At 39.5% G+C, this 27458-nt stretch overlaps 1 protein-coding gene and 1 long non-coding RNA gene across 3 annotated transcripts; one reads left to right on the top strand and one right to left on the bottom strand.

The window, feature by feature from the left end:
• Positions 1-629: 629 nt before the first annotated feature.
• On the bottom strand, positions 630-23559 carry RHOF (ras homolog family member F, filopodia associated). 2 transcript variants are annotated; one of them, XM_032800736.2, is made up of 5 exons: positions 23191-23559; positions 21795-21882; positions 5864-5973; positions 3680-3814; positions 630-1643 (listed from the first exon to the last, which is right to left on the bottom strand). In XM_032800736.2, the coding sequence occupies exons 1-5, from the start codon at positions 23350-23352 to the stop codon at positions 1479-1481; spliced, it is 660 nt and encodes a 219-aa protein (XP_032656627.1). In that variant the 5' UTR covers positions 23353-23559; the 3' UTR covers positions 630-1478. The 2 variants fall into 2 exon arrangements, with proteins under 2 accessions (XP_032656627.1, XP_074915993.1); XM_075059892.1 differs by lacking the exon at positions 630-1643 and having other exon boundaries at positions 2789-3814; positions 23191-23452.
• Positions 3773-5153, top strand: LOC142045827 (uncharacterized). Its single transcript, XR_012654712.1, has 2 exons — positions 3773-3840; positions 5026-5153. It is a non-coding gene; the product is annotated as an uncharacterized LOC142045827 (long non-coding RNA).
• Positions 23560-27458: the final 3899 nt, after the last annotated feature.

Below are 27458 nucleotides of genomic sequence, written 5' to 3'. Positions count from 1 at the left end.
ATTTTGGGGTCAGTTCCAAGTTAACAAAACCTCTGCATCCCACTGGCATACAAGACAAAGGAAATAGATCATTCCAAGGTGGATTTTTCTATCAGCTGTATTCACAACCAAATGAAGATAAGACTAGAAACGTACTGTTTCTGACCTAATAACCTCACCTTCAGAACTTTTCAGGCTGTTAGCAGGAATCCTGGCAAAAACCGCAAATGGAAGCCTCTCAGACAGAGAAATAACTTGCTGACACGCTATGAACACAATCTACTCTCTCCTAGGATGGACTGCTATTACAGCCCAAACCATGGCATATTTCAGAAAAAACACCTATGCTGCAAAATATCATTTTAAAACATGCTATTTCTGTAATGCAACTTTATTGTGAAAAATCTTCAGCTGTAGTAACCTCACGTACAGAGAAATTTTTCATGACTTTAAAGTCTTGGAGTGCAGGTACTAATTTGAATGGAATGGTTCCTCTCACTTAAATGGGAAGAAACCAGGACACCTGCATGCATTGTCCTTGAGGGTAAAATATTCATTGTGGGGCAGCAGGGATGATTTCATCATGTAATTCTTAATACAGATGTAAGCAGCGTAGCTCAATTTGCCACATATCATACAAGCACACGGTGTTGAATAAATTGCACTTTTCTTTATTTTAAAGTAAGTTTTGCTTATATTGCACATTAGATCCTCTCTCTGGGTATCAAAATAGTGGCTGCTTTTACTGCCAGAGGTAAAGCATTTAGCAAGATGCATCATATCTGCGCTGACTGGCTTTCTGAGTAGACTATAATGAAGGATGTAAAAGATTTTCTATTATCATAAATCTAATCTGGAGAGACCACACAATCGATTTCCAAACAGCTACTTTATGAAGTGCACATTCTGATAAAGGTGCTGCAGAATAGTACATAGTTTGGGGCAGTTGCTTGAGGCTACTCTGAGAAGAATGGTTAACAGAGCTGTTGCTTTGTAATTCTAATTAGAACTCATCAATATAGAACTTCGATTTTTATCCTCTCAATCTGAGCATTTGCTCTGATTGAACTTCATTCTTCCTTTGAGAGAAGTAGCCCTTTCTAGCCTTTCCATGTCAGTTCAGCAGTGAAAAAGACCAATAAATCAGAGCCAGAACTACCAGCACCTGTGTGCTAGAATAAAACTATGAGCAATAAAGACTGCCACTCACTGTCAGTGTATAAATAAAAGATAGTGGATTTGGAACCTGGCTAACAGTCATTTATGGTCGGGAACAAAATCCAGATATACATAGCCATCTGCCACAAACTAATATTGATAAAGCACTTTGAAATCTTCATCTGAGGTACAACAAAAAGCACACTATTACAAAATCAAATTTTAAAAATCAAAGTAGGAATAAAAATGTACTGAAAAAGACAAATTATAAAAATAAACTATTGGTAATAAATGTATCAAGATTTTAATAAGCTCTTCTATAGTCCCAGTGGCCTGGATCATCATAATATTGAACACCGTTTCTTCTTTTTTCGGCGCTTAGCTTTTTTCATGGCATTCAATGCAATGTTTGTTGCTTCTTTAAAAATATCCTCTATGTTTTCTCGACACTTGGCTGAGCACTCCAAATAGGCTTGTGCCTTCATCTGCTGACAAGCTGCTTCACCCTAGGAGAAAGGAAGGTACCAAACGTAAGTGTTCTTGGACTTACAGTGAGAAGAAGTGAATAATTCTGAAGAGATCTTTATACAGTGGGGTCAGGCAAAAGAAGGCAGATGCTTTTCTTTGTAGAGTTAAGAAATAAGTGGTATTGGTCCTAAACACTACCGTAAAACACACACACTGATAAATTAATAGGCTCCACTTATAGAACAACTTTACTGATTTTTAAAAGTTTAATCTAAAAGTCAGCTTGGAAGCGCAATGCAGTAGAGACTTCTTGGTGTAAGCTTTGCCTACCTTGTGTGTTAAAGCCCAACTTTTTTAAAGTTTAGGCTCTAAACAGAACCTCAAAAACCCAAACTTGAATGCTCAAGTTAGCAATAAGGTGTGTATCCAGTCTGTCAGGACGCATATTTGAAAATTGGGCCTACAGTACAATCAAATTGACCCCGACCACAATTTTACATAAAATTTCTCCATTTTCAGATGTCAGCAGGCTCCAGAGGTGGAGGGATCAGTGTTTGAATCCCAAACTCAGTTCTTAGCATTAGAAATATTTCGTGTTGCATCAGTGGCCCCTTCTGCTTGAACCAGGAACAGAAGATGACTCAAACAGAGGAATTGGGTCAGTTTTAGGTAGGGTATTCAAATAAGGAGGAGGAAATGGAGCATAACAGACAAGAAATCCTGAAGCACACTGCTCCCAAAAGAAGCTTCTTAATAACTGATGCCATAAGAATTCTGTATCTTATTTACATTTCTACAACACAAACTGATGGTATGTGCCTGTTATCCATTTGGTGACTGACCTCTATCTGGAAATGTATACTGTATCTATGTATGTCAGAGGAGCCTGTGAAGAAACCACTGAAAGCTGGGACTGAAGCCAGGGTATTTAGGGACCAAAGCAGCAGTTCCATATCTTGAGCTGAAGGAAGATCTCTCCCATAGGAAAGTTTTTTTTTGTTTGTTTTGTTTTGTTGTTTGTTTTTTTTAGTTTGTCACATTGTTGTAAAGGGTCTGAAAAGTTTGTGAACTAGGGGCTTGCCTTCACTACCAGGATAAGTTGACCTAAATTATGCTACTCCAGCTACGTGAATAATGTAGCTAGAGTCAACATAGCTTAGGTCGACTTATCCTGGTGTCTTCGCTGCGCTGCATTGACGGGAGACGCTCTCCCATCGACTTACTTTAATCTTCTTGAGGAGCTGGAGTACCGGGTCAACCGGAGAGCGCTCTGCATCCTGCTAAATTGACCCCTGCTGCATCGATTGCAGGAGTGTCGATCTCCCTGGAGTGCAGACCAGCCCTCAGTCCTTTTAAGCCATACTGATAGATTTTTCTTAGAAAGGAGCTTTCATAAATGTCTACAATTTCTTGGAATAACAGTATCAGGCTCCTGGAAGCACCTGAGCTGACCTAAATAAAATATATGCCTGACATTGGTGAAGAGAGTCGCTAAGTGCAATGGAGGCAGTATGCAGAATTTCACAAGGTGATAAACATTTTCGTTTCTGACTGACTGGAAATAACACCGTAATTTCTGACACTGATGCAGCAATAGTTCCTTTTCTAATATTGCAAAATTCTGGTATGTCAAGCTGTTGCCCAAACTTGTATACAGAATACTTAAATTTTGCTGCTGTCTTAGTGACCTGTAACAGGTGGGATGACCGTATGCTATAGGAAAGAACAGCGAGGCAGCAGACCTAGGTTCTAGTTTCATTTCTGTGGAAGCTTCATGTGCAACAAGGAACAAGTCATTCCACCACTGACTAATCATCCCCATTTGTAAAGTGGGGAGAGCAATACTTGCTTACATAACATGGCGTGTTGTGAGGCTTGGTTAATGTTTGTACAGTGGTACTTGAATGGTGAATTTTGCATCAATAAGCAACAGTAACCTTTGAGATGAGATGCTCCTTTTTGTGTCAAGATGTTCATGGCAGTGCTTACTATTCATGAGTAATAATACCATATTACAGGAAATGTGCCTATTGCTCATGCAAGGGACAGAACTCTTAAATGCAATCATCTTTACCTGGTTATATGTGATTGGTTCCTGCTCAGAAGACATGAGCTTACGTAAATGTTCTTTGTCCTTTCGAAGGTCTGTTTTACAGCCGATGAGTATTAGAGGGACTCCTCGGCAGAAGTGACTTACTTCAGGATACCACTGATGGTGGAAATTGAAACATTTAGGTAAGCTTTTAAAAAAAATCAAAATGACAATGCCTGGGAACAAAATCAGCATTCAGTTTACAACAAAATTGTAGAACGTATCCAGTGTTAGGAACAGGATAGGATATTCTTTAAGTGAGTATTTATAGATATACTGCAACCTGACCTGTAAATATGTGGGGCCCCTCCTTTCCTTAAAGCATTCAGAGGTAAATTGTGCTCTGCTCATGGAGGGCTAACTCTGCATGGGCCTTCCTATATCTCAGTGGTTCGCAAGCCCAGTTAGCACAGAGCTGCAGCCCATGTGACATCCTCAAGGCCATACAGGTAGTATTGGATGCAGCCCACAGAACACAGTGGTAAATAGGTTGAAAACCACTGCTATCTCCTACATTGTGTCTTAGGACAGGAGTGCAGATTGAGAGAGACAGCAGTTTAGAAAAGCTGGCAGTTTCTTTAGGACATGAACTTGCATTCCTTGCACACCCAAAATTTCTATCCTGGGCAATGAAATATTGCTATTGACTTCAAGAAAGCAGGATTAGCCCGATAACGAGCATGCTTTCAATAAAATAGCCAACTGAAGTAATTTTTTTGAGAGCTGAGCAGCTGCTGCATCTAGGCAGATTTTATTATTTATATAATGAAAGCACCTAAAAGCCCCAATCAGCATCAGGTACTGTACAATCATATAGGTAAGATATGGTCACTGCCCCCAAAGAGCTCACTTACAATAGTGCAAATCCAGAATAAATCCTCTAAAGTCAGGTACAAGATCAGAATCCAGACCAGTCGCACTTTGTTTCATTTATCTGATTTTAGTCTTAAGCTTTCACTTTGGAGCATCACAAAGACTGAGCAGAAATACTAAATTCAAAGATATAAAGAGGTGCCTACCTCTGTCTCCCCTGTACCCAATACCATACATCACTAACTTGAGAATCAAATTCACCTCCATTACACTCAAACGTAATGTTATCTCACTGTTGATTTCAGAATTGCTTAGAAAACAGACTAAAAAATTCCAAACCATTTAAAAGAGTGAAGGACTAGCTCATCATATATTCTGAAACAGATGGAGCGTATGCTACTTAGAGAGATTAGAGGGACACTGACAGCTATTATACTGAGAGGTGGTTGTTTGCGCTTTACTCTTCAATGTTTAATACCATCTTAAAAATAAGAATTTTGTTCTAATTTATACAGACTGTGGCAGCAAGAATAGCTGCACACACCAACAGTGTTGATGAAGAGTCAATAAAATGAAAACTAAGTGTGGAACACTTTTTTTTTTTATTTTTTTTAAAAAATAAAAAAAAAAAAAAAAAAAAAAATACGATTTCTTTTTAAGGCAGTGATGGAACTGTGGCTCTTAACTAACAAAAAGATTTATGATCCAGCCAACATTCTCCATCAGAGTACAACCACTTTCAGGTGCTGTAGGTCACATTTTGTAAGTGTGCAATCGTCTCCCTTTAGATGCTTCAGCCTAAAGATTTGTAATCAATCACAGAACTGAAACTAAGTTATAGTAAAAAATTTCTCTTAGTAACTCGATCAAGGGGATTGACATTGAACTTTCTGCCTTCTGGTTCTGGGGTCCCAGTCAGCCTTGCAGCAGGGAGTCACAAATAGGATTACTTCTTGTTAAAAGCCAGGTGTAAGAGTTCTTTGGGGCAAATAACAATAGAACAAAAATATATGAAAAAGAGAGAGAAGACAAGCTTTATATGAGTTACTCCTAGAGAATTAGATTTTGCTCTTCTGGTTTCTCTATAGTTTTTATATTGTATTGAAACTAACAGGGCCAGAAACCCAATCCCAAAATCTGAACACCCATAAATGTTGGAGAAACTCTTATCCAGATCTCAGCACTGTGTCTCAGGCTCATTGCTAGATGTATGGTGATAAATGAACAGTGCATTTATTAGTTACAATCTTAAGGAGTGGAGCTGCTAAAAGCATTGTTACAGATCAGTAATTGACATCCATATAGCATAGTAAATTGAACATGAATGAGCCAAGTAATTATGAAGTCTCTTACCTTAATTAAAACGTTATCATAGCTAGTAGGGTTCATAACATCATAACAAATTAGGACCATGTTTGTATTCTGGTATGAAAGTGGTCGTAGTCGATCATAATCCTCCTGCCCTGAAACATGGGGGGGGGGGGGAGTGATAATGCTTTGGATAAAAGAAATCTCATTCTATACAGTATTACAATACAGATATTTTAAAATGCATTCCCATGTGTCTTGTCTTAAAAACAGTAATTCCATAGATTGTAAATATTTTTTTAATAAATCATTGACCTTAATAGGAAGAGTTCCTTGTTTGAAAATGTATAAGATATGTTTAAGAGCACCAACTTGATAGTAAAAAGTCTATAAAAATTGAGTCCTTGTGGAATCTCAGTATGAAGCAAAAAAGGATTTTTTTGGTCTAAATATTCAATATTTTGGAAGTTGATACTAAGCAGGACACAAATCCATATGGTGCAGGATCTGAAACATGAAGGCTGGACTGTCATTCACTAGCAGAGAGACAAATGCATGAGTCTAGACTGGTAGATTATTACTGATTTAAAAACTGTAAAATTGGCAAGGGCCTTATTGACATACAGGGTTCAATGGGCAGGAAACATGCCTACTTTTTGCCAGATGTGAATGCAGTGTAATAAAAAGGCTTAAATAACAAAATTCCCCTCTCTTGCTGACGACGTCAGTGAATGGAGAGAGGTAATGAGCCTGACAACTGCCACCCTCAGATGGATTGTGATCCATTAGTGAGCACATAGCATAACAAAGCTACACTGTGCAGCATGCCCAGTTCTGAAGAGTGCTACTACCAGCTGCTAGATGATTTTACAAGATACACAGCAACATGAGCCAGTCTTAACTGATCTCTCAAATGGGCCTTCAGAGCTGCTGATGTCGTCTGGCAACGTTTGTAAAAATTTCCTTTTAAGAATAATTTGACATGTGGGGAATTCATTTTACTATTCACACGAGAAAGCTGGTCTGCTTATTTCCCTGTATTTATGACATACCAGTCACCTTCAAACAGAGCACTGTGATGTCACACTGAGCAAATGTCTGGAGGTGGCCAGTCAGCACCAGAGGCAGTTGAACTATGAAATCAAAGATCCTGTTTCTTCAAAGGCCAATATTTCAATTGGATGTTTTTCAAAGTTTTCCAGAAGGCACCAGCGGATGTTTAAGAAGACAGTGAAGACTTTGATGACCACTTGAGTGCTGTCCCATGTGTCAGGTATGTCAGAAGGAAGTTTTTGAGTTTCCAAGAAGTGAGTCAGGGATGCCACTCCTTTTTGCATTATTATTTTCATATATTTACTGAGCACCATGTGTGCCTGATACTATACAGAACCACAGAGGCAATTCCTGCCTAAAGGAGATCGTAAATAAAATCTTTGCATCAACATTACATATAGTGTACCTTTCTGCTAACCATTATCTCAACATACTTTCTAATATACAGCTGTTGTATCATGGCATTCAACACAAAGCCCTGCACTTCTTATTGTACTCAAAATGCTTGACTCCAAAGTATGGTGCTATCAAGAAAGGCCTGGATACAGAAGGAACAATATCACTACAGAGCATTCAAATCTTTCACCTGAATATTTAACCCCTGCTGGTAACAGGATTCCCAACTATTTGCATAAAGAGATGGTGGTGGGTTAGGACCCAATTCTTACATAGTACCAAGAGCCCTTCATTTCAGTGGAGTTAAGAGCATTTAATATTTCAAAGGAGACACTCCAAAACAGTGCAGAATTGGGCCCTTAAACTTTTAATCCCAGAATAAGACAATAAAGGAATTTATTGTGCTCTGCAGTGTTTATATAACATGCGACAACTGTATTTCTAATCCTTCTCATTTTCTGAAATCCACCTACTTGTTTGCACTTTTTTTTTTTTTTTTTTTGGTAATGTAATGCTTTGCTTAGGTGATCATCCGAAGTTGTATTAAATTTCAGGAGAAAAAAAATGAGAAGGAAATTAGTTGTAAAGCAATATGGCTGGGATGTGTGTTTGTACACGTGCTTTTTTCACTCATGTTTATTACTCTTAGCCTCTACAAAGGCAACTTTATGAAATCAAGCTATCCTCTAGCAGTCAGTTATAAAATTACCCACAATAACCACTCCAGCTTCTCAACTCATTTGCTGCTACTTTGCCATAACACTTGTGACTGGTGAAGCAGATGGATGGATGTTCCATTTTACAAAGTCATGATGACCTGGCCCAAGTTGGAATAAAGCAAAAACATGAAGAAGCCAGGGATCTCAAAAGAGCTGCTTTTGATGGTGTAAATGAAACTGATGTGCCATAATGAGAAACGGAACAGATAGCCATGTTATGTCACATCTTCATCTTCACAGTCAAAAGTTGAGGATTGGTTGAGATGAACCAGGTATTTATTTTTAATTGTAGACTAAGATAACCAGATAAAGACATGAGGAAATCTACATTTACGCAGGCATAACATGTTTTTTCTTAGGTATTTCATACACCTTAGGAATGGCAAATACAGAGCATAGCAAAAGCTAAAATACATACACCATAATAGGAAGGCTAGAAAGGACATGGTTTATGGAAATATAACATGATCTGATTCCAGAGAGTGCTTATTAGTTTCTCTTCAACTCTGCCAAAATTAACAGCTACAGAGTTGTTCTTAAAAATAGTTGTGTGTATAACTTTAGCAGACTGAAACTGATCTTCTTAAACAACGTTGGAAGGCAGACACTTTCAAGTTCTCTGTATTGCAACTATAGATACTTTAGCACTTATGTTGTGGTAGAGGTATGCATCGTATAGTGCAATAGGAAATGTTTGCCCGTATGTGAAATCTTATTGTCTGAGCTATTGTGCTTTCTCTTTTTTGTAAAAAGCAAAATAACAAAACCTGTGTGAAAGAAGGAATGATGGAACTAAGGGTTTGTTTATACTGTATTTGCAGGATGCAATTGCAGTTTGAGTAGACATACCCAAACTAGCTTTAATCGAGCTAGGTTGAAGCTGTAGCAGGGTGTGCTTCAGCACAGAGTAGCCCTGTAAACAATTACCCAGGGTTCTCAGTGGGCTTGTACAGGTTTAGCTTAGGTATGTCTACTCAAGCTGTATCATACCCTATGAGTATACACATACCCCAAATGTGTTAGCGTTTAATTGCCATAAAGAAGTTGGAAGAGGAGGTCAGAGATGTGCATGTTGTAACTAAGCTGCTGGCTGACTTCCATCCCCTGCACAATGGTGAGGGAAAGGGTTGGGCCACACAGCCCTCTGGGAGGGGCAGCAACCCAAATCAATATCTAGCTAATAGAGGGCACCATATTACCCAGAGTGACCAATCAAACGAAATGTCAGGAGGCACAGGGGATCAGGCTCAGGAAAGATCCTGTGTGTGCAGCAGGTTGAAGGCAGCAACCTGAAAGCTGGCTGCAGAAAGGATCCATGCCAATGCCTCACTGGCATCACTCATTGAGATACCTTGGTTTAGTGATTACATCATCAGATCCCTTGGTACTGCAAGGCCCAGTAATTCCATATTTGAAAGCTTTTGTCAGACAACAATATGACTTTGCATCCTGAATAACATTTTTTAAATATTATGGAAATGTTAATTAACCAAAACAAACAAACAAAACCTGACATTGAACTCAACCAATTTGCTTCATCCAGCTCTGGATGGCAGATTCTATTTTTCTAGTCAATCCCCTTTCATTCCTTGGTCCTCCTACTGAGATGGTCAATAGAAGGGCTAATTAAAAGTCAGTTGTGGTGGTGGTCTATGTAATATGGACAACTGTCTTCTAGGAAGTGGAGTAGAATCTCTTTCGGCCTACGAATGCTTATGCTCAAATAAATTTAAGTCTCTAAGGTGCCACAAGTACCCCTGTTCTTTTTGCAGATACAGACTAAAACAGCTGCTACTCTGAAACCAATCAGATGATTGTAAATTTCAACCTGTTTGCAATGCCCCAGGTTTGACAGGAAGCTATTACATTACATAACATTTTGAGAGACCAGACCATGGTGCCTTAATTAATCTGGGTCCAGTTAGTTCCAAAAACTAAGCTATACATGCCTTTCTTCTTGCCCTCAAACACAGTGATGAGAATTGTCAAAATGGCAGATGCATCAAATTCTCATCATCCAGTCACACACAATCCAAAACCTTATCAAAGAGTTGCCCTTTCACAGCTTTCACCATTGCATCCGGATGATGACATGCAAGAACAGGGGTGTGAGAACACCCTTTTCTCAGTAAGGTTACTCAGGCTGTGGTCAGAACTTTTCTTCTCTGTGGCTTTAGAACAAAAATTCTGCAAGCTGAGATAAAACAAAAGTTGCAGGACTAAACAGAAGGGGCCACTGAGCTCACACAAAACCTTTTGATTACTAGTGTTCGGTCTCAGTTTTAATTCTTCTCTCTGTTGTGTTTGTCAAAATTGGTGTATGAAAATTTCATTAAGATTCTTTTTTATAAGATTTTTTTCTTTAAAAATGTTCAATCTTTCTCTTCCCACAGCATTGTAAAAATTGCTATTTAGCATTAATTCCCTGCATCTGTGTGCCTTTAACAAGCTGTCTGCATAGCTCTTCACTTGGTACAGCTAATTTCAGATGAGATACTTAATTCCTTGCCAAAGACCACATGCTTGCTCCTTTGCCTGAAATAGCAACTAGCCTATGCTGTCACAACTTGGCCTTAAGAACAGGTGGTGCTTCAGTCTGATGGGGACAGGAAGAGAGGAGGAAATTAGGCCAGGAGTTGCACTCTCTCCAGTCTCACTGCCAGAAGGGAAAATTGGGCTAGTTTGAGTTTCTCAGCCTGCATGAGGCCCTAAGCAGCTTGAGTTGCTTGCATATAATACCCACCCTGCACAGCGACAATTAAAATTCTCTCTTGCATCCAAGATCCTTGGGAATATATCATTATACTTTCAATCAGCTTAAGGACCATTGTGCTTTGTTGTAGTTATTCAATAGGTTCCTACAAATGAACTATTTCTTTATTCTATAACATGCTGTCTATGCAAAGAGGACCAACATTTAAGAATTCTTAGACCAGGTCTCAGAGAACATGACTTTAAAGGGAGGCATTAAATGCCTGTAACAGACAATTATACAATAGCCTACCCACAAAAGATGTTTCTTCCTAACCCCTGTCAATTCATGTCTAGATTCTGTTCTGAAGCATGAAAGTTTATATCTCTTATAAATTATAATCCTAGCTGGTGTTACTGTAACTTATTTAAATAAATAGGATTATCTTTTAATCTAAGATCATTTCTTCATTAACTTCTTGTGGCAGTGAGTTTTATGAATTAATTATATATTGTCTGATAAAATATTTCTGTTTATCGGTTTTAAATGTATTGCCTGTGTACTTCATCATAATGTTGAAAAAATGCAAGCCATCAATATAATGGACTTTACACTTATTTTTAGATTTTTCCAAATATTTTAATTATTTACTTCTAGAATATATTATCTGGATAGAAAAGGTCCCATGGGACTACAACTGACAGAGAAGGGAAAAATATTTATTTAAAGCTAAATGTCAGTGGCATCCTACAAACTGACCAGCAAGAGTGCTCCTCTCTCTGGGTGTGTCTGCATCAGGTGCAGGCAGCCTATGGCATGCGTATCAAAGGCGGCACACAAGCTGATTTTCAGTGGCACTCACACTGTGCAGGTCCTGGGGGCTCTGCATTTTAATTTAATTTTAAATTAAGCTTCTTAAACATTTTAAACTTATTTACTTTACATACAACAATAGTTTAGTTATATATTATAAACTTATAAAAAGAGATCTTCTAAAAACGTTCATGTATCACTGGCACCCAAAACCTTAAATCAGAGTGAATAAATGAAGACTCAGCTCACCACTTCTGAAAGGTGGGCGACCCCTGGTCTACACGGCAGTTGAAGATGGGACTGCAGCATGGGTAGGCACAAATGTACTAGCTTTAATTTAGCTAGCATGACTAAAAGTATCAGTGAAGATGGGGCTGCATGGGCTGTACAAGCTCACCTGGAACTCTGGGTACACACTTGCATTGCAAGCACATGCCACCATGTCTTCACTGCTATATTTAGCTGTGATTGCTACATTAAAGCTGGTACAGATATGCTATCTGAGCTGCAATCTCACCTCTGAATGCAAAGTAGACATACCCTTCGTAGCACTATCAACTGCCACCAGCTGCCAGGCTGGAAAGGGGATTATCTTCATGTAGTTAGGATCCAGCATACCGCTTCACAGGTCATGCCAACATGCTGCCTCAAATTAGGTATATTTCCTATTAAAATGAACATTTCAATTATATAACTGAGAACCCCTAGAGTTAAAGAAAAATGCTGAATTATCTTTTTAGTCTGTGGTATGTTAGGTAAGGCTATACTTTCAGAACTCAGTTTAGAAAACTTGGGGAAACTTATTTTCTTCCTGGCAGAAATGAATCAAAAATTAAATGACAATATTTACAGCCTTACATTTTTTCCCAGGAGGGCCCTGTGAGTCACCTTGTTACCCCCCGCTCCAGCATGAGGGAGTCTGACTTGTGCTTGGCTGAATGTCAGCTCCCTAACTCCACCAGACTGTGACCCACTCAAACAATCTCCTCTGTGCAGTCCTACCCTTTACTCTGTCTTGTAGGTTAACAGTATGTGCCCTGCAGGCCCTTTGAAGCATTGCCGTGTGATATCCAGCCTCTGACACTGGTTACTCACAGAACTACCAAGTTCACTGTTCCAAAGGAACAATATACACACCAGCTTGTATGATCCAGCTCAGGATCACACCATTTTATACCGATGATAAAAACTTCCTTTTGTTTTTATTATTAAAGACTAAAGATTTCAGGAGATAATGAGTAAGGATATTGGAAACAAATGGTTACATATAAAACAAAATCATAACATGCTTTCTAGAGACTAAACTTCATTAGAAAGGACATTCATCTGACAGTTAAGTTTCTCACCCCCAAAATATTTTACAGCATCTTCAACCAAGATTGGTTGAGATCCCATGTTCATGAATGTAAATGCACTGCTCATTTACTTCCTAGGTGTAGATAATGGGGTGTCTTTTTTGCCTCAGATATGCCCCAAAGTTCATTGGCTTTGTACCCAGCCAGGATAACCACCCGAGACTTATTTTTCCTGTGTGCTGCTTCTCTGTTGACTTCAGATCTCCTTGCTAACTTGACTTTGTTTGTAAATTGGCATCCATTGTGTTAGCTTACAATGTTTAATTTACATCCTGACAGACACATTTCTTACCTCCTGTCTGGAGGAAACTGTTTTCACTTCTGCCTTGATACAGACATTAAAAACATATTTTCAGTATATATACGTAACTCCTTACATAGCATCTGTACATATCTTTCACAATATTGATGACTAATGTGACCCGGCTATTCATTTAAGATCTGACATTACATTCTCTGATAAACTAGAATGTACATGCCAGAATCAAGATACTCTTGTAACCCTGTTTCCAGTTGCCATTAAGAGGTTCTTGGATCACACACACACTTTTCTAAACTCCTCATCAGAAGGTTTTGGATCTTAGTGGCAACCATCTTTGTGGTCACATAGGACTGGAAGGACTCTAGCTAGAGATTGTCAATGTCACTTTTTAATCAGCCACAGTGAGCAGTGTGTGTGACAAAAGGCATTACCTCCCCTCCCATGAGTCCCTCTGGAGCAGAATACATGCTTACCTATCCTCCTGAGATGGCAGTGGAGGGGGAAACCAGCACCAGAAATTAAACCCACATCTCCTGAATTACAACATAAAGCATCACCACCAATGAACCGTAATTCTTTACATGCTAAATGAAAGGAGTTAATTTACCTCTCAATTCCTTTACTTCACTTTACAATGAGGCATTTTAATTGAATAAGCAGATGCAACATGTATTTGCAGGCAAAACAATATATTGCAAACTCTTTGTGAGTTGCAGCACACAGACCACCAACTTCCTGCTACAGCAAGAGATGTTTCCGATAAGGAAGATTATAGAGAAAGTAGCACACAATAATACAAAAGATCTACTGTGAAAAATTCTTATTCTATCTACTTTTATTCCAATTCATGATTTCCAGTTGTTGCTAAACTGATCATATATAATGAAACTTTTCCCCAACTTGAATTAAACCTGTGAAATATTAAAATTCTCCATTTTTATTTTTAATATTTCTTCATAGTCTCCTTGTTCATGTCCTCAAGGGAATGGCTTAGAGACCTAGATATCAGGTTTGAAATAGAGTCCTTGAAACTACAGGTTTAACACATGGCAGAGCCAACTCATTTCTTCATCCTACTGAGGTAATACATTGAGTTATATAAATTTGAATATGTGGGGGTGTCTTGGACAAGACCTTAAACAACTTTGAAGTCCTGTTTGCTCTGTGTGGATACTGAAGACCCAACAGCACTTTCCTGAAGAATGGAGATTTGACTCCGTATCCTATGCCAAAGTTTCCCCTCTGATACTGTTGTCAGGTGTGCCAGTTGGTTGAAGCCCTTCACCCTAGAGATGGCTGCATTGCTGTGGTATTTGTAGACTTATAGTTTGTGAAATGTTCTGGGATCCTCCAGAATGAAAAGCACTACAGAAATGTAAACTCTTTTATTATAGTTTCTTTCTAGTTTTGCATATAGGTCACTATTCTGTACTTGATCTCCTGTTGTTTATATATGAAGCTTGATCTCCTGTTGTTTATATATGAAGAGTGAAAGAGAAATGTCCAAAACTACCTCGATATTTATGTAATAACTTTCTTAGAGACTCAAAGATTTGTTTCACTGGAAGCAATTTCAATTGTTTCATGTTTAAATAGATTACTGGGGAATGAAACAGCTCCAACATGTTTAAAATTATTACTTCAACTGCTCAGTTTATCTTCCTTTTCACTTTGCTGGTCAGAAATCTCATACTACAATCCTGTTACAGTTTGCAATATTAAGGTTTCAGACTTCGTTATTTTCTTGTCAACAGAAGAATCTGGGGGATCTTGGGCTTATAAATGCCATATACTTGTAACTATTTGATTCTTTTTGGTCAAGATTTTCCATGACTTTAGTAAGTTTAACATTGTTTAAAATATGATTTCTGTAAAATATTTTGCCTTCAGATAAGTCATACTAATTTTATAATACTTACTATGCTTTTGCAATGAGACAACACTCACTAGTTGACAATCTCAGCTTTAAGTTTCAACTGCTTCCCTGGTGACAAAAATTTTAACTATATACACAATGGGGCCTTTAACTTGTTTGGACTTCTATGTTCTATTGCAATAAAAAATGTGAAATATAGTAATACATTTTCAGAAATGTTTCTGTTAGTACAGAACATAAAATAGTTACCAGTTGCTTTTACAATTTTAATAGAAATGGACAATTTGTCTCAAATGTTTTAAATATTAATAAAATTCATTTTTCATGCCTTTTTATATATCAGCACTTCCATTTTTTCATGGACTCATATTCTGAACGAACCCCAGTTTGACATCAGAAGAATAATTTAATACTCACTGATATTCTTTATGTCACAGCTATATGAACTAAATAGGGGGGAAAAAGCAAGAATATATATATTTGAGTATGTAAACCTCAAGTGGCATTAATTCAATCTACTGCGAGTCAAATCTGGTGATTGATGCTGTTCAATCAGTAATTGAAAGGGCTTTCCAGCTGGCTTTGAGACAGTGAGAGAGAAAGCATGATCCAATAATTAGGTCAAATTCCTATGTGACCTTGGGCAAGTCACTTGGCCCAGATCCACAAAGGTACTTAGGCTCCTCAATTCTATTGATTTATGAAAGTTAGGAGCCTAATATCTTTCAGGATCCAGGCCTTAGTCTCTCTGTGTCTTATCTCCACTTTACAGATGGGAAAATGGAAGTACTTCCCTGCCTCACAGGGGTGTTCTGAGGAAAAATGCATTAAAAATTGTGAGAAACTCAGATACTATTATAACAATGGCCATATAAGTAGCTAAAATAATTTAACTGCTGCTATTATCTAAAGCATCTATGATGCTCCCCAGGACACCTAGCGTTGCAAGGCACCTCACTACCACCTGCCCTAGGTGTGAGGAAGTGCTGTAGATCAGCTCCTTGAAACCACCAGGCTCTGGCAACATGAGCACTGCCTTCCAGGCCACCGCAGGCCTTCCTCTCTCTATACAGGATAGTGATAGGCACACACCAACCCCGGAGACCTCCAGATTCCCTGTAGAGTTCAGCTCTTTTTCCCCTGAACACTCACAGAATTACCAGGCCTGCTGTTCCCAAAGAAACAGTACACACCAGCTTGTAAGATTCAGCTCAGGATTATTTTGCTTAACACCACAGCACTTGGATATATTTATAGTGAAAACGAGAATAAGTTTATTACCAAAGAACAAGGTTCAAGTGACAGTGAGTAAGAGTAATGGAAACAAATGGTTACATATATTAACAAAACACACACCACAACACACTTTCTAGACTAAACTTAACTAACAAGTTCACCACTTGTCTAAAGAAGCTTATTTCACCCAAAGTTCTCTCCAGTGTTTTCAACCAAGCCTGGCAACCCCTCGCCAAGCAAACTCATTGTCCTTCCTAGGCGAAGGATGCCAGGATATCGGCTTTGTCCCCCAAATGTACTACAGCTAACCATTCATGGGCACATCAAACTAAGGTCATCTCCCATCCCCACTCCTGACTTCCTCTGGTTATTTTTCTCTTTGAAGTTTTCACAATCCTTCATTAGCATTTGGTTCAGACCAGTGGGAGGAGCCCCACTGGAAATGGTGCAACACATAATTTACATATAAACAGACACCTAGATAAACGTATCTTGTCTGACAGAAAACCTGTTTTTCACCATTGCTAGTGACCAGTCCCTACCCACAGCTCTTAAGAACATAATTTTCAGCATACATATGTAACTTCTTACACAACATTCATATGTGTGTTCTGCAATGATACTGATGACCACTGTAATACCAGGATTTTTCTGAGACCACACATGACACTCTGTGGTGAACCAGAATGTATATATCAGACCCAGGAGATTCCTGTAGTTCCTATTCACCCCGTGTGTCCCTTGCAAGGTGGCACTAAGAGATTCCTGGGTCACAGCATCCGAAACAACTGAATAACTTCATTGGCTCTGGACACTGTAAAATATAGTGGACTACATTTGCAAAAGTGACCAGCGATTTTGGATGCCCAACTTGAGATACCTTAGCATGCTGAAGATATACAGAGCATCTTCTCTTTGAAAATTAGGCCCCTGAATCATAAAAACGTAGGGCTGAGAGGGACCTTGAGAGGTCATCTTGTCCATTCCTTGGTGCTGAGGCCAGACCTAGTATACCTAGACCACCCCTGACAGGTGTTTGTCCAATCTTTCTTAAAAACCTCCAATGAGGAGGATTCCATAACCTCCCTTTTAAGCCTGTTCCAGTGCTTAACTATCCTTATTAGGAAAAATTTTCTAACTGTATCTAACTTAAATCTCCCTTGTTACAGATTCAGCTGATCACTTCTTGGGCTAATATCATTCCGGATATGGAAAACAATTGATTGCTGTCCTCTTTTAACAGCCCTTAACATATTTGAAGCCTGCTATCAGGTCCCTCCATAGCCTTCTTTTCTCAAGCCCCCATTTTTTTAATCTTTCCTCATAGGTCAGCTTCTCTAAAACGTTTATTGTTTTTGTTACTCCCCTCTGGACTCTCTCCAATTTGTCCACATCTTTTCTAAAGTGACATCCAGAACTGGACACAGTACTCCAGCTGACGCCTCACCAGCGCTGAGTAGTTGGGACTATTACCTTATAACACTCCTGTTATTACATCCCACAACAATATTAGCTCTTTGCAACTGCATCACATTGTAGACTCATTCAGTTTGTGATCCACTATAACCCCCAAATCTTTTTCAGCAGTATTACTGCCTATCCGGTTATTCCTCATTTTATAGTTTTGCGCGTGATTTTTTTCTTCCGAAGTGTCATGCTTTGCACTTGTCTTTATTGAATTTCAGCTTGATGATTTCAGACCTATTCTCCATTTTGTCAAAGTCATTTTGAATTCTAATCCTGTCCTCCAAACTGCTAGCAACACATCCCAGCTTGTCATCTGCAAATTTTATAAGCATGTTCTCCACTCCATTATCTAAGTCAATAATGAAAATACGAATAGTACTGGACCCAAGACAGACTCCTGCAGTATCCCACTAGATATGCCTCCAATTCGATGGTGAATCATTGAAAACTAATCTTTGAATAGGGTCTTTCAACCAGATTTCCACCCACCTTACAGTAATTTCATCTAGACCACATTTCCCTAGTTTGCTCATGATAATGTCACGTGAGACTTCATTTTTTAGCAGTAGCAGTACTACTGCTATCTGTGCTTAGGGGCCCCAGTAACAGGCCAGGAATCCATAGTGATTGGTGCAATAAGGTGTCTCATGATGGGTACTGAAAAACTGAGGCATCAAAAGTGATTAGATACTTTTGGAAATGTAGGCCATTGCACTAGTGGAAACAGGGTCACCTAGTCAGATGGCTGCATGACTTATCTTTAAAAAAACCCAAACACTTCAGCTAATCAGAAATTTATTAATAAACTGCAGCCAATATAATGTGCTTTTAAGATACACTTCTACCCCGATATAATGCGACCCAATATAACATGAATTTGGATATAATGTGGTAAAGCAGTGCTCTGGGGGGTGGGGGTGGGGCTGCACACTCCAGTGGATCAAAGCAAGTTCAATATAACGCGGTAAGATTTTTTGGCTCCCGAGGACAGCGTTATATCGAGGTAGAGGTGTAGTTACTTTTATGACAAAACTGGTCTCTATTAGGCTATAGCACCCACTAGGGCTTTTCTCTAGACCAATGGGAATGCAGTAATTCAGTAATGCTGCCATATGTAACTGCCACATTAGTGCATCCACATTCAGCTGACAAAGTGATTTAATATACCTGAGTCATGTGATATAATAGAAATAAAGTCATTGTACTGGAACATCGATCCTATAACATCTCGTCTCCTGAAAATGAATTCTTCAGCACTTATGTAGCAGAATGACAAACCCCATCCTTTGATAGTGTTCTGTTCCAGTTAAATGCTCTCTTAAGCCCACTTCTAGTACTGCATCATTAAGATTTACAAGAAAGAACACAATTCTCGGTCCTAATCCTGCAACCAAAGAAGTCAATTGGAATTTAGCCCATTGGAGCAGGTTTGGACCTTAGAAGATGTACTCGTATTATAAACTTTTACTCTGAGTAAACTACCAACTTCAGAAAAAGGTGAATTTAAGAGGATCTATTCTTTACAGTGTGAACCCAATCCAACACTGAGATCTGCTAGTGTGGACCCAAACCACCAAAAAAGGTCCCATTGATTTTAATGGGACTCCATATTGGGATAAGGATCCACACTAGCAGATCCCAGTAAAGAATTGGGACCTATGGTTGAAACTGTGCTAGCAACAATCATAAGTTTTAACCACAGTGTATTGTGGGCATGGCCACATAGTCCATAAGAAACTGGAATGATCTCACAAGACACGTGGTGGAAAACACATCACGGAGTCATTTAAAATTAGACTTGACAAAACACTAGAAAACTGTCTAATAGATAAAACCTTGCACTGACAGAGGACAGTCAATATGACCCAGCAAGTTTATAAAAAAAATAAGTGACAGTATTTGCACCCCAAAATTCTACATTAACAAGTTCGATCTATTGGTTATGCATAGTAGATTTCACACCGTTCTTTCCTGAACTAAAAAAAACCCCAAACTAGTGTATGGTAGGATCCAGATTATCTGTATCACTGGATTCAAGAGCAAGTGTGTCAAAAAAAATAGACATACTGGCAATTTATTAGAAAAATGTGGGTAATCAAGATCCTACTGGACTGGATAAAAGGTTCACCGCAAAGATCACTTAATATAAAAAATAGTGCTGAAAGATGATTACTCTGATGTCCTACAATGGATTTAAAAGGCCAACTGTATTTTTTTCAATATCAAAATTAAAAAATTGCTTAATCAGCCAAATTCAGCTGCAAGTTAAACTGATGTAAATTTGGAGTAACTGCACTGCGTTCATAGATTTATAGATTCCACAGCCAGAAGGGACACTGGATCATCTAGGCTAACTTCAAGTATAATACAGGCCATAGAACTTCCCCAAAATATTTCCTAGAGCATACCTTTTAGAAAAACATCCAATCCAAAATTGTCAGTGGTGGTAAACCTACTACAACCTTTGGTAAATTGTTCCAGTGGTTAATTACTCTCACCTTTAAAAATGTACGCCTTATTTGCACTCTGAGTTTGTCTAGGTTCAACTTCCAGCCAGTATCATGTTATACAGTTCTTTGCTAGATTAAAGAGCCCATTATGAACTATGTGTTGCCCATGTAGATGCTTATAGACAGTAACCAGGTCACCCTTTAACCTTCTCTTTGTTAAACTAAATAGATTGAGTTCCTGAGACTATCACTATAAGGCATGTTTTCTAATCTTTTAATCATTTTTATGGCTCTTCTCTGAACCCTCTCCAATTTATCAACATCCTTCTTGAACTGTGGACACCAGAACAGGACACAGTATTCCAGCAGTAGATGCACCAGTGCCAAATACAGAGGTAAAATATCCTCTCTAGTCCTACTTGAGATTTTCCTGTTTATGCACACCAGGACTGCATTAGCTCTTTTGGCTACAGGGTCATGTTTTGGACACACTGGAAGCTTATGGTCAGTAGATTATTTCTCACGACACCCAAATCTTTTTCAGAGTCACTGCTTCCCAGGCTAGAGTCTCCTATCGTGTAAGTGTGGCCTGCATTCTTTGTTCCTAGAGGTAAACGTTTACATTTAGCCATATTAAAATACATATTGCTTGCTTGCGTCCAGTCTACCAAGCAATCCAGATCGCTTTGAATCAGTGAACTGTCCTCTTCATTATTTACCAAATAGAATTGCTCCTGGTTCAAACTGGTGTAACAGAGCAGAATTTGACACAGTATATCTTAATATTAGGGTTCTCTTTTGGAACACAGTTGGATAATTGAGAGTCATTGCTATAGAAACTATAATGAATAAAGTTGAACACAAACCATTCCATTCATCCCTGGGAAGAAACCATAAAAACTGTCAATGTTCTAACACACATTTAGCATTGTGGGCTTCCTATTTTGAACACTAACAGGCTCTTTTTAAAATCCCTTTTACTGTTTTGATCACACATGGTGGGAGATTAAAGTATTTTCCTGGTTGATTACATTACATTTTGCTTCTGGGCACTTGATTTTTAATACCTTCAAGATATGCATGCTAGTTGGTGACTTTCTTAATAGTCTTCTTCACTATTAAGAACAAACCCATGACTAAAACTGTAAATTCATTAGGACTAGTGACGTTCTTCTCACTGGCAGTCACATAGGCATGACTTTAAGGGTTCTGTGTGTTTTGACCTCTTGTAGTTTTAGCTTTAACACAACCAATAAAAATACCTTAACAGAAAGCAAAAAGAAAATTTGTTTGGTTTTACAATCTTTCCAATATCAGCCAACTGTACATCCAAAAGAGAACAAGAACAATCTAGTTTGGTGAATGTCTAGTATTTTGCTGGTAAAAGGGGTCACATAAATAACATCCCCTCAAATGTCTGAAATATTAAAGAATAGTTGATATATTAAATAAAAAAGCACATTCAACTAAATAATTTCTGTAGTGCAAAAATTGATCTGCTGTATTGCTATTAATCCCACAAAAAACTTTCAGCCAGCTTCCTACTTGCCTAAGGCCAGTCCCCCTGTGGAATCCCTTACAAGGTGCTGCAGAAAAATTGGCTGTGCTTGTTTACTTATTTATTTTTCAAATAAGCATCTTGGTTAAAGTGATTTACCTGCAGTGTCATACAAATTCAGAATTACTTCTTTGTTCCCAACAGTAATACTGGTGGTATACTTTTCAAATACAGAAGGTGCATATGTCTGTCAAAAAAAGGAAATACAATTCTAGTTAAATAATAATACTATTTTGCAGTTCAGTAATCCCTTCCCTCCAGGGATCTCAAAGCACTTTATAAGCATAAATGAATGAAGCCTTACAGAAACTCTGGTAGACAGATATTATCCCCATTTTACTGATGGGGAAGGTGGTGCAGACAGATTGAAATGACTTGTCCACTTTCACATGGCAAAGAGCAGAAGGGCTAGAAACAGCACTGACATCTCCTGTAGGCTATGTTCCCATATATTTGGTGTATGTACTCTAACAACAAGTTTTAATTCTCTGAAATGCAATTATACAAAGAGAAAGGAATGATTCAGCTGTTACAGGTTTCAAGCTTTATTTGAACCTCACCACCAATATTCTAGGTACAGATGGTTACTGAGCCAGATACCCAGTATTCTCCCTCCTAAACCTTTTGTGTTACTGGAAAGCCCCAACCAAATCTTCACATTACAGGTTTCAATACAGAGACTTCTCTAGAAATAAGGCTGTTTACAAATGCCTAGAGGAAAAGTCATTCTTGAACTTAAAAAATTGAAGGCACAAAAGGCAAGAGAAGTGTCTAAAACCAACTCTCAAATTTACTCAGAATAGCTCGGCCACTGCCTGGCAGTTGCTTTTCTCAGGTACAAACCAGTCGCCTGCACATCCTGCCACGACTTGGTTTAGCGATGAGTTGAACAGCTTCCAGAAAGCCCCCACCCCTTCCTGGAAACCCCCTTCACCCCCATGACAAACCTTCCCAGCCTGTTGCTAGTGACAGCAGCGCGCACCTCCGCCTTGGCTAGCGCGGAGCCCAGCGCGGGCTGGCACTTGCTGTCGCTCTTGCAGCTCTGGCCAGTGAGGAATTTCTTCCAGGACATGAATTTCCCCTCATCTCTCTGGCCTCCAGGAAAGAGCTCAGCTAGGGTGGCCAGATAGCAAATCTGAAAAATCAGGTCACTCCGCAAATGAGCCCCTGAGGGCGGGGGGCAAAAGCCGGCCGGGCTGCTCAGGGGCAGCTAGGGTGACCAGATGTTCTGATTTTACAGGGACAGTCCCGATTTTTGGGGTTTTTTCTTATATAGGCTCCTATTACCCCCCACCCCATCCGGATTTTTCACATTTGCTGTCTGGTGGCCCCAGGGGCAGCCCAGAGGAGGGCTAGGCTAGTCCTCTTCGGGGTTATCCTGGTGGAGGTGGGCAGGGCCCCCTCTTGTCGAGAGGTGCAGGGGAGGCTCCTGGAGATGCTGGGGCGGGAGGGCTGCCGGGCAGCGGCAGGATGGGGGTCCGGCCCCCGCACTCACCTCCGGGAAGGCTCCCTTCGCGTACACCATGAGCAGGGACGTTTTCCCGCAGCCTCCATCCCCCACGATCACGATCTTCAGCTCCTTCTTCCCGGAGGGGGCAGGCGGGCTCTCTCTCTCCCCAGGCTCCCCGCCGGGGACGGACCCATTCGGCACCGCCATCTGCGGGGCGCGGGGGTCCCGGCTCTAGAGCAGCAGCAGCCCAGCGGGAGCAGGCGGCATCTCTGTCAGCTCGGCTCCCTGCGCGGCCAAGGGTCGCTGCTCTCCGCGAGCTCCAGGCTGAGGAGGGCGGGGAAGGGGCCGAGCTGCCCGGCTCCCGGCTCCGCCGGGGATTGGCTGAGGGGAACAGGCTCGGCTCGCGCCGCCTGCGCCAGCCCCGGCTCCGCGCCCTGGAGGTGCCTCACACACCGCACAGCCGTACCCCGTCCCCGCCGCGAGGCGGCGCCATTGCCCGTAGACCCGGTTCCGCCTCACAGCTCGTAGGCAGACTTCGCTACGGGAGCCTTCAATGCAGACACTGAGACACCCCGCACACAGGGGCTCCGTGGGCAAGAGACATCCCCGCCCCCCTAGAGCCTCCTACACCCAGGGGCCCTATGGAACTAAGACCCTCCCCCTACACCCAGCGGCCCTAGGGGACTGAGACCACCCCCCACAGGGGCTTCCTGGGCACTGAGACCCCTTTACACACACAGGAGGGTGCATTAAGACACTCCCCTCCCCCCGCATGGACTTCTATTTGGAAACCTTCATGCAGACCGCTCACACTGCACTGAGATCAGCTCCATTTATATAGGAACTTCCAGTGCATTGGCAGCCTTGTACATAGGTACTTACACCCAGAAGCCCCTGGTGAATTGAGAAGCCCCGTCACGTCCATCCCTTTACAGGAGCTCCACTGCTCTGTTCCTAAGCCTTGCCCTCCCCCTAACTGTTCTGGCATCCTCACCTTTTCTCAAGAGCATTTCCTTGGCCTTTAAACATGTATTGTATTTGTTTAAAGTCTCTGGCAGCTGCAGGAAACACTTGTTGGAGGCACAACATGGTTTTTACTCTCTCCAGAAATAAAAGCAGTCAAAAATATTTATATCTGACACACCTCTTCAGGATGCGATATCACAGGTGAAAAGAATAGCTGTTAGGACAATGAAGGTAACATACTGATTTGTCAAGTTCATCCTTGATGAAACTCCAGATTACTTCAGTATTTCACCAGAGATTCATGTGGCTCACTTTATTAATTTCTAATGCATCTATCACCATGGTACTTAGGTGCCCTAGTCTTAAATTAAGAAGCATCGACTGTGTTCAAAGTTATTGGTACAATACTAACCTTACTGTCATCAAATTTAGCTCTAATATTGTGTTTATTTCAGTTACATAGACCAAATCCTGTTAACGTTTATGCACAGACTTAATTGTACACACATAAGTAGCATCTGTTTAAAGGTAAGAACCAAAGGGATAAGATGATAAATATGGCCCTGATCTTGCATTTCACTGGAGTTACTCTGCATTTACAATGTAGTAATTGAGATCAAAATTGGGCCCTATTCTCTGTAGGGACTAAGTCCTATACCTAGCATAGATGAACCACTTGCTCCCTCTTGAGTGAAGAGTGTCTCAATTCTTCTGCCATTTACTATGCAAATCTAAATTCCTTGGGAAATTTTGCTCACCCCTAAAACTTTCTGAAATATTACCTGTGTAAGGGGTAACAATCCACCAACAGAACTGTTGAGTTTATCATTCCCCAATTTTACTTACTTTTTTTAAAATTACAGTTCACATAGGGTCTGACATTTCTTCCTGCATAGTTGTGTCACTAGATGGCCTTCGAGACTGCATGCAAAAAACACTTTCACTACCAGTGAATTATCTCATGCCCTTGAAGTCAGTCATGTTTCAAGGAAGACACCGGTTCATATACAGAGAACTGAACAGAGAAAAGGAGGTGATATTACAGTGGGGGGGGGGGGCATATAAGTACCCATGTAGGAGCTGTAAAATCAAAATTTAAAGACAATGGGCATCTGAGTTCACTCCTATATGATGTTAACATTTTATTTTTGAGAAAACATAACATGAACATTTACAGTATATACATCTATCAAAAGAGAATACAAAACCTTATGAACATTCCAGACCTAAACATGCTCTTAAAGTGTGATCCTGCAAGATGGTAAGGGGCTCAACTTGTATGGACTTTAGTTGAAGGAACTCAGCACTGCCCAGGAATGGCTCAGCACTTTGCTGGATCAGGCCTTTATACCCATCTCAAAAATCAACAGATATGTTATAACCCATAAATATGCTTCTTCATGTCCCTTGAATGAATTACTGTAATTCGTAGAGTTTTAATTCAATAACTCATTCAAGGTAGGGATTGTTTACAAAAACCACGTCTAAACTTTTTATATTTTGTTTTAGGGGAAGCATTTTAGATTCAGGACTCAATATAATACAAGTGAGCAATTCAGTCTACTCTAAACTTGATATAGATAGATAGATATAGTATTTTAAAGTAATAGTCAACCTAACATTTGAAAAATGTAACTCTTAAATATTTTGATTACATTATTTTAAATTAATGCTTGCAAAATGTTTTGCACATAAAGTAAAGTATTTTTTCTAGTTGTGATAAATGCACACACCTGTATTATGAGTCTGATCCTGAGTGGAAGTTTTGCCATTGACTTCAGTGGAAGCAGGGCCTGGCCCTTTATTAACAAACTGCAAATATGATTTTTAAAACCTGTGTTTATCCCAATTTATTTATTTATTGCAGATATAACAAGTCTAGCACCAGTACATTACAGCTCAACTCTTATTCACTACATACTGTGAAGCACTAACCATATAAACACATGCAGTGACTCGAAAAAACAAGAATCTGCTGATCAGTGGTATGTAAATGTTTTGTCTATATTGCATTTTTGTTACCACCAATATCGGTTACCAAATTAAATGTACACTCCTCACCACTTCATCGATACTTGGTTTATGTTTGCCACAAGATACAAATCAAACAGATTGTACATTAAATTGGGGTCCTCTTTACACTGGAGGCAAAATGATAGGTATAGCCATGTTTAAAAATTAATATTAGAAGAGGGGTTCTTTAACGAAGGTGGAGAAGGATTTTTTGCCTGCTGGTGTCATAAAACCATGCTGTAGTATATTTAGTGGAGGGAAACTGTCTATTGTGATTTGGTAACAGTTATCAGGGGGAAAAGAGAAAACAGTGTCCACACTTCCACAAAAACCATGCTGGAACCCTATCATTTTAAAATGTTTTATCTACTTTACAAACTGCATTTAAAGTCAATCAGTTAAGCAGATATTACTACACACCAATCCACCGGAGTTATTGTTTTTTTTCTTGGAAAGAAAAATCAGTGTTTTTTTTAGGTAGATAATGTGAAATGAAAACAGTGGAAGAAGAGAGAAATTTTGTGTATTACCGTTCTAAGTGGTGAGGGGATGCTAGGATTGCACTTAAAAATTCTGTTGTAATTAATATACAAGGCAATAAGGAATAGATTTTTGCTTTAAACAGATATTTGGTTCTTTGCATTGGGATACAGAGCCTTTCACTTATGGGTTGCCAGTTCAAATCTAGCCCAGACTGGTAGCTACTGAGAGTCATTATATAATCTTGGGTACCCAATGAGAGATGTTTAGTAGTCTTAGAGCAGTATTCAGTGATTGTTTGTCCTCATCACAATTGGCACTAATTGACAGTTTCAGCAGAGGACAGGGATTGATGGGGCATAAAGACTGAACTCCTCTGCCCCTAGATGTAGTGAAAGCACATCATGTTAAGATTGAGGCAAATGATTAGGACCCCGTGGGGAAGTCTGTAATGCCAGTGCTAAGGATATTGCTTTACAGTGGATCAATAAGAGAACTCGGTGGTCAAGAGCTGTCAATCCCATACTTTTCAGCAGTACTGAAGTCACTAAAAAAATTAAAGAATACATCAACAAAAAACCTACTAGTTATTAGTATTAAGTTTCAAAAAATAAAAAGCTACACACGATTGCAGTTTTCTCTTTTTTTTTTTTTTTTTTTTAATTCAAAATTTGCAGGTTTGATTTGTCAGACTGCATTCTGCTGTTGTATGAAAGACCTTGTGCTTTCATACACTGAGCTGGCAGAGCCTGCCTAAATTCAGAGAGTAAATACACTCAAATGGCATGGATTGATGTTAATAAAAGTGATTTAAAAATCAGATCAGCAAACAGGAAACTGATTTAAATAACTGA

The sequence above is a fragment of the Chelonoidis abingdonii genome, chromosome 22, assembly GCF_003597395.2.
Source record: "Chelonoidis abingdonii isolate Lonesome George chromosome 22, CheloAbing_2.0, whole genome shotgun sequence".
Classification (NCBI taxonomy): Eukaryota; Metazoa; Chordata; order Testudines; family Testudinidae; genus Chelonoidis; species Chelonoidis abingdonii.
This window is presented reverse-complemented; position numbering and strand designations above follow the sequence as displayed.

Excerpts from the sequence above, each read along its gene's own strand:
- RHOF (XM_075059892.1), bottom strand. The coding sequence starts at position 23,352 with ATGGCGGTGCCGAATGGGTCCGTCCCCGGCGGGGAGCCTGGGGAGAGA. Across the intron at positions 21,883-23,190 it reads CGAAGGGAGCCTTCCCGGAG|ACATATGCACCTTCTGTATT; the intron begins GTGAGTGCGGGG and ends TTTTTTTGACAG. Across the intron at positions 3,815-5,863 it reads ATGATAACGTTTTAATTAAG|TGGTATCCTGAAGTAAGTCA; the intron begins GTAAGAGACTTC and ends TTCCACCATCAG.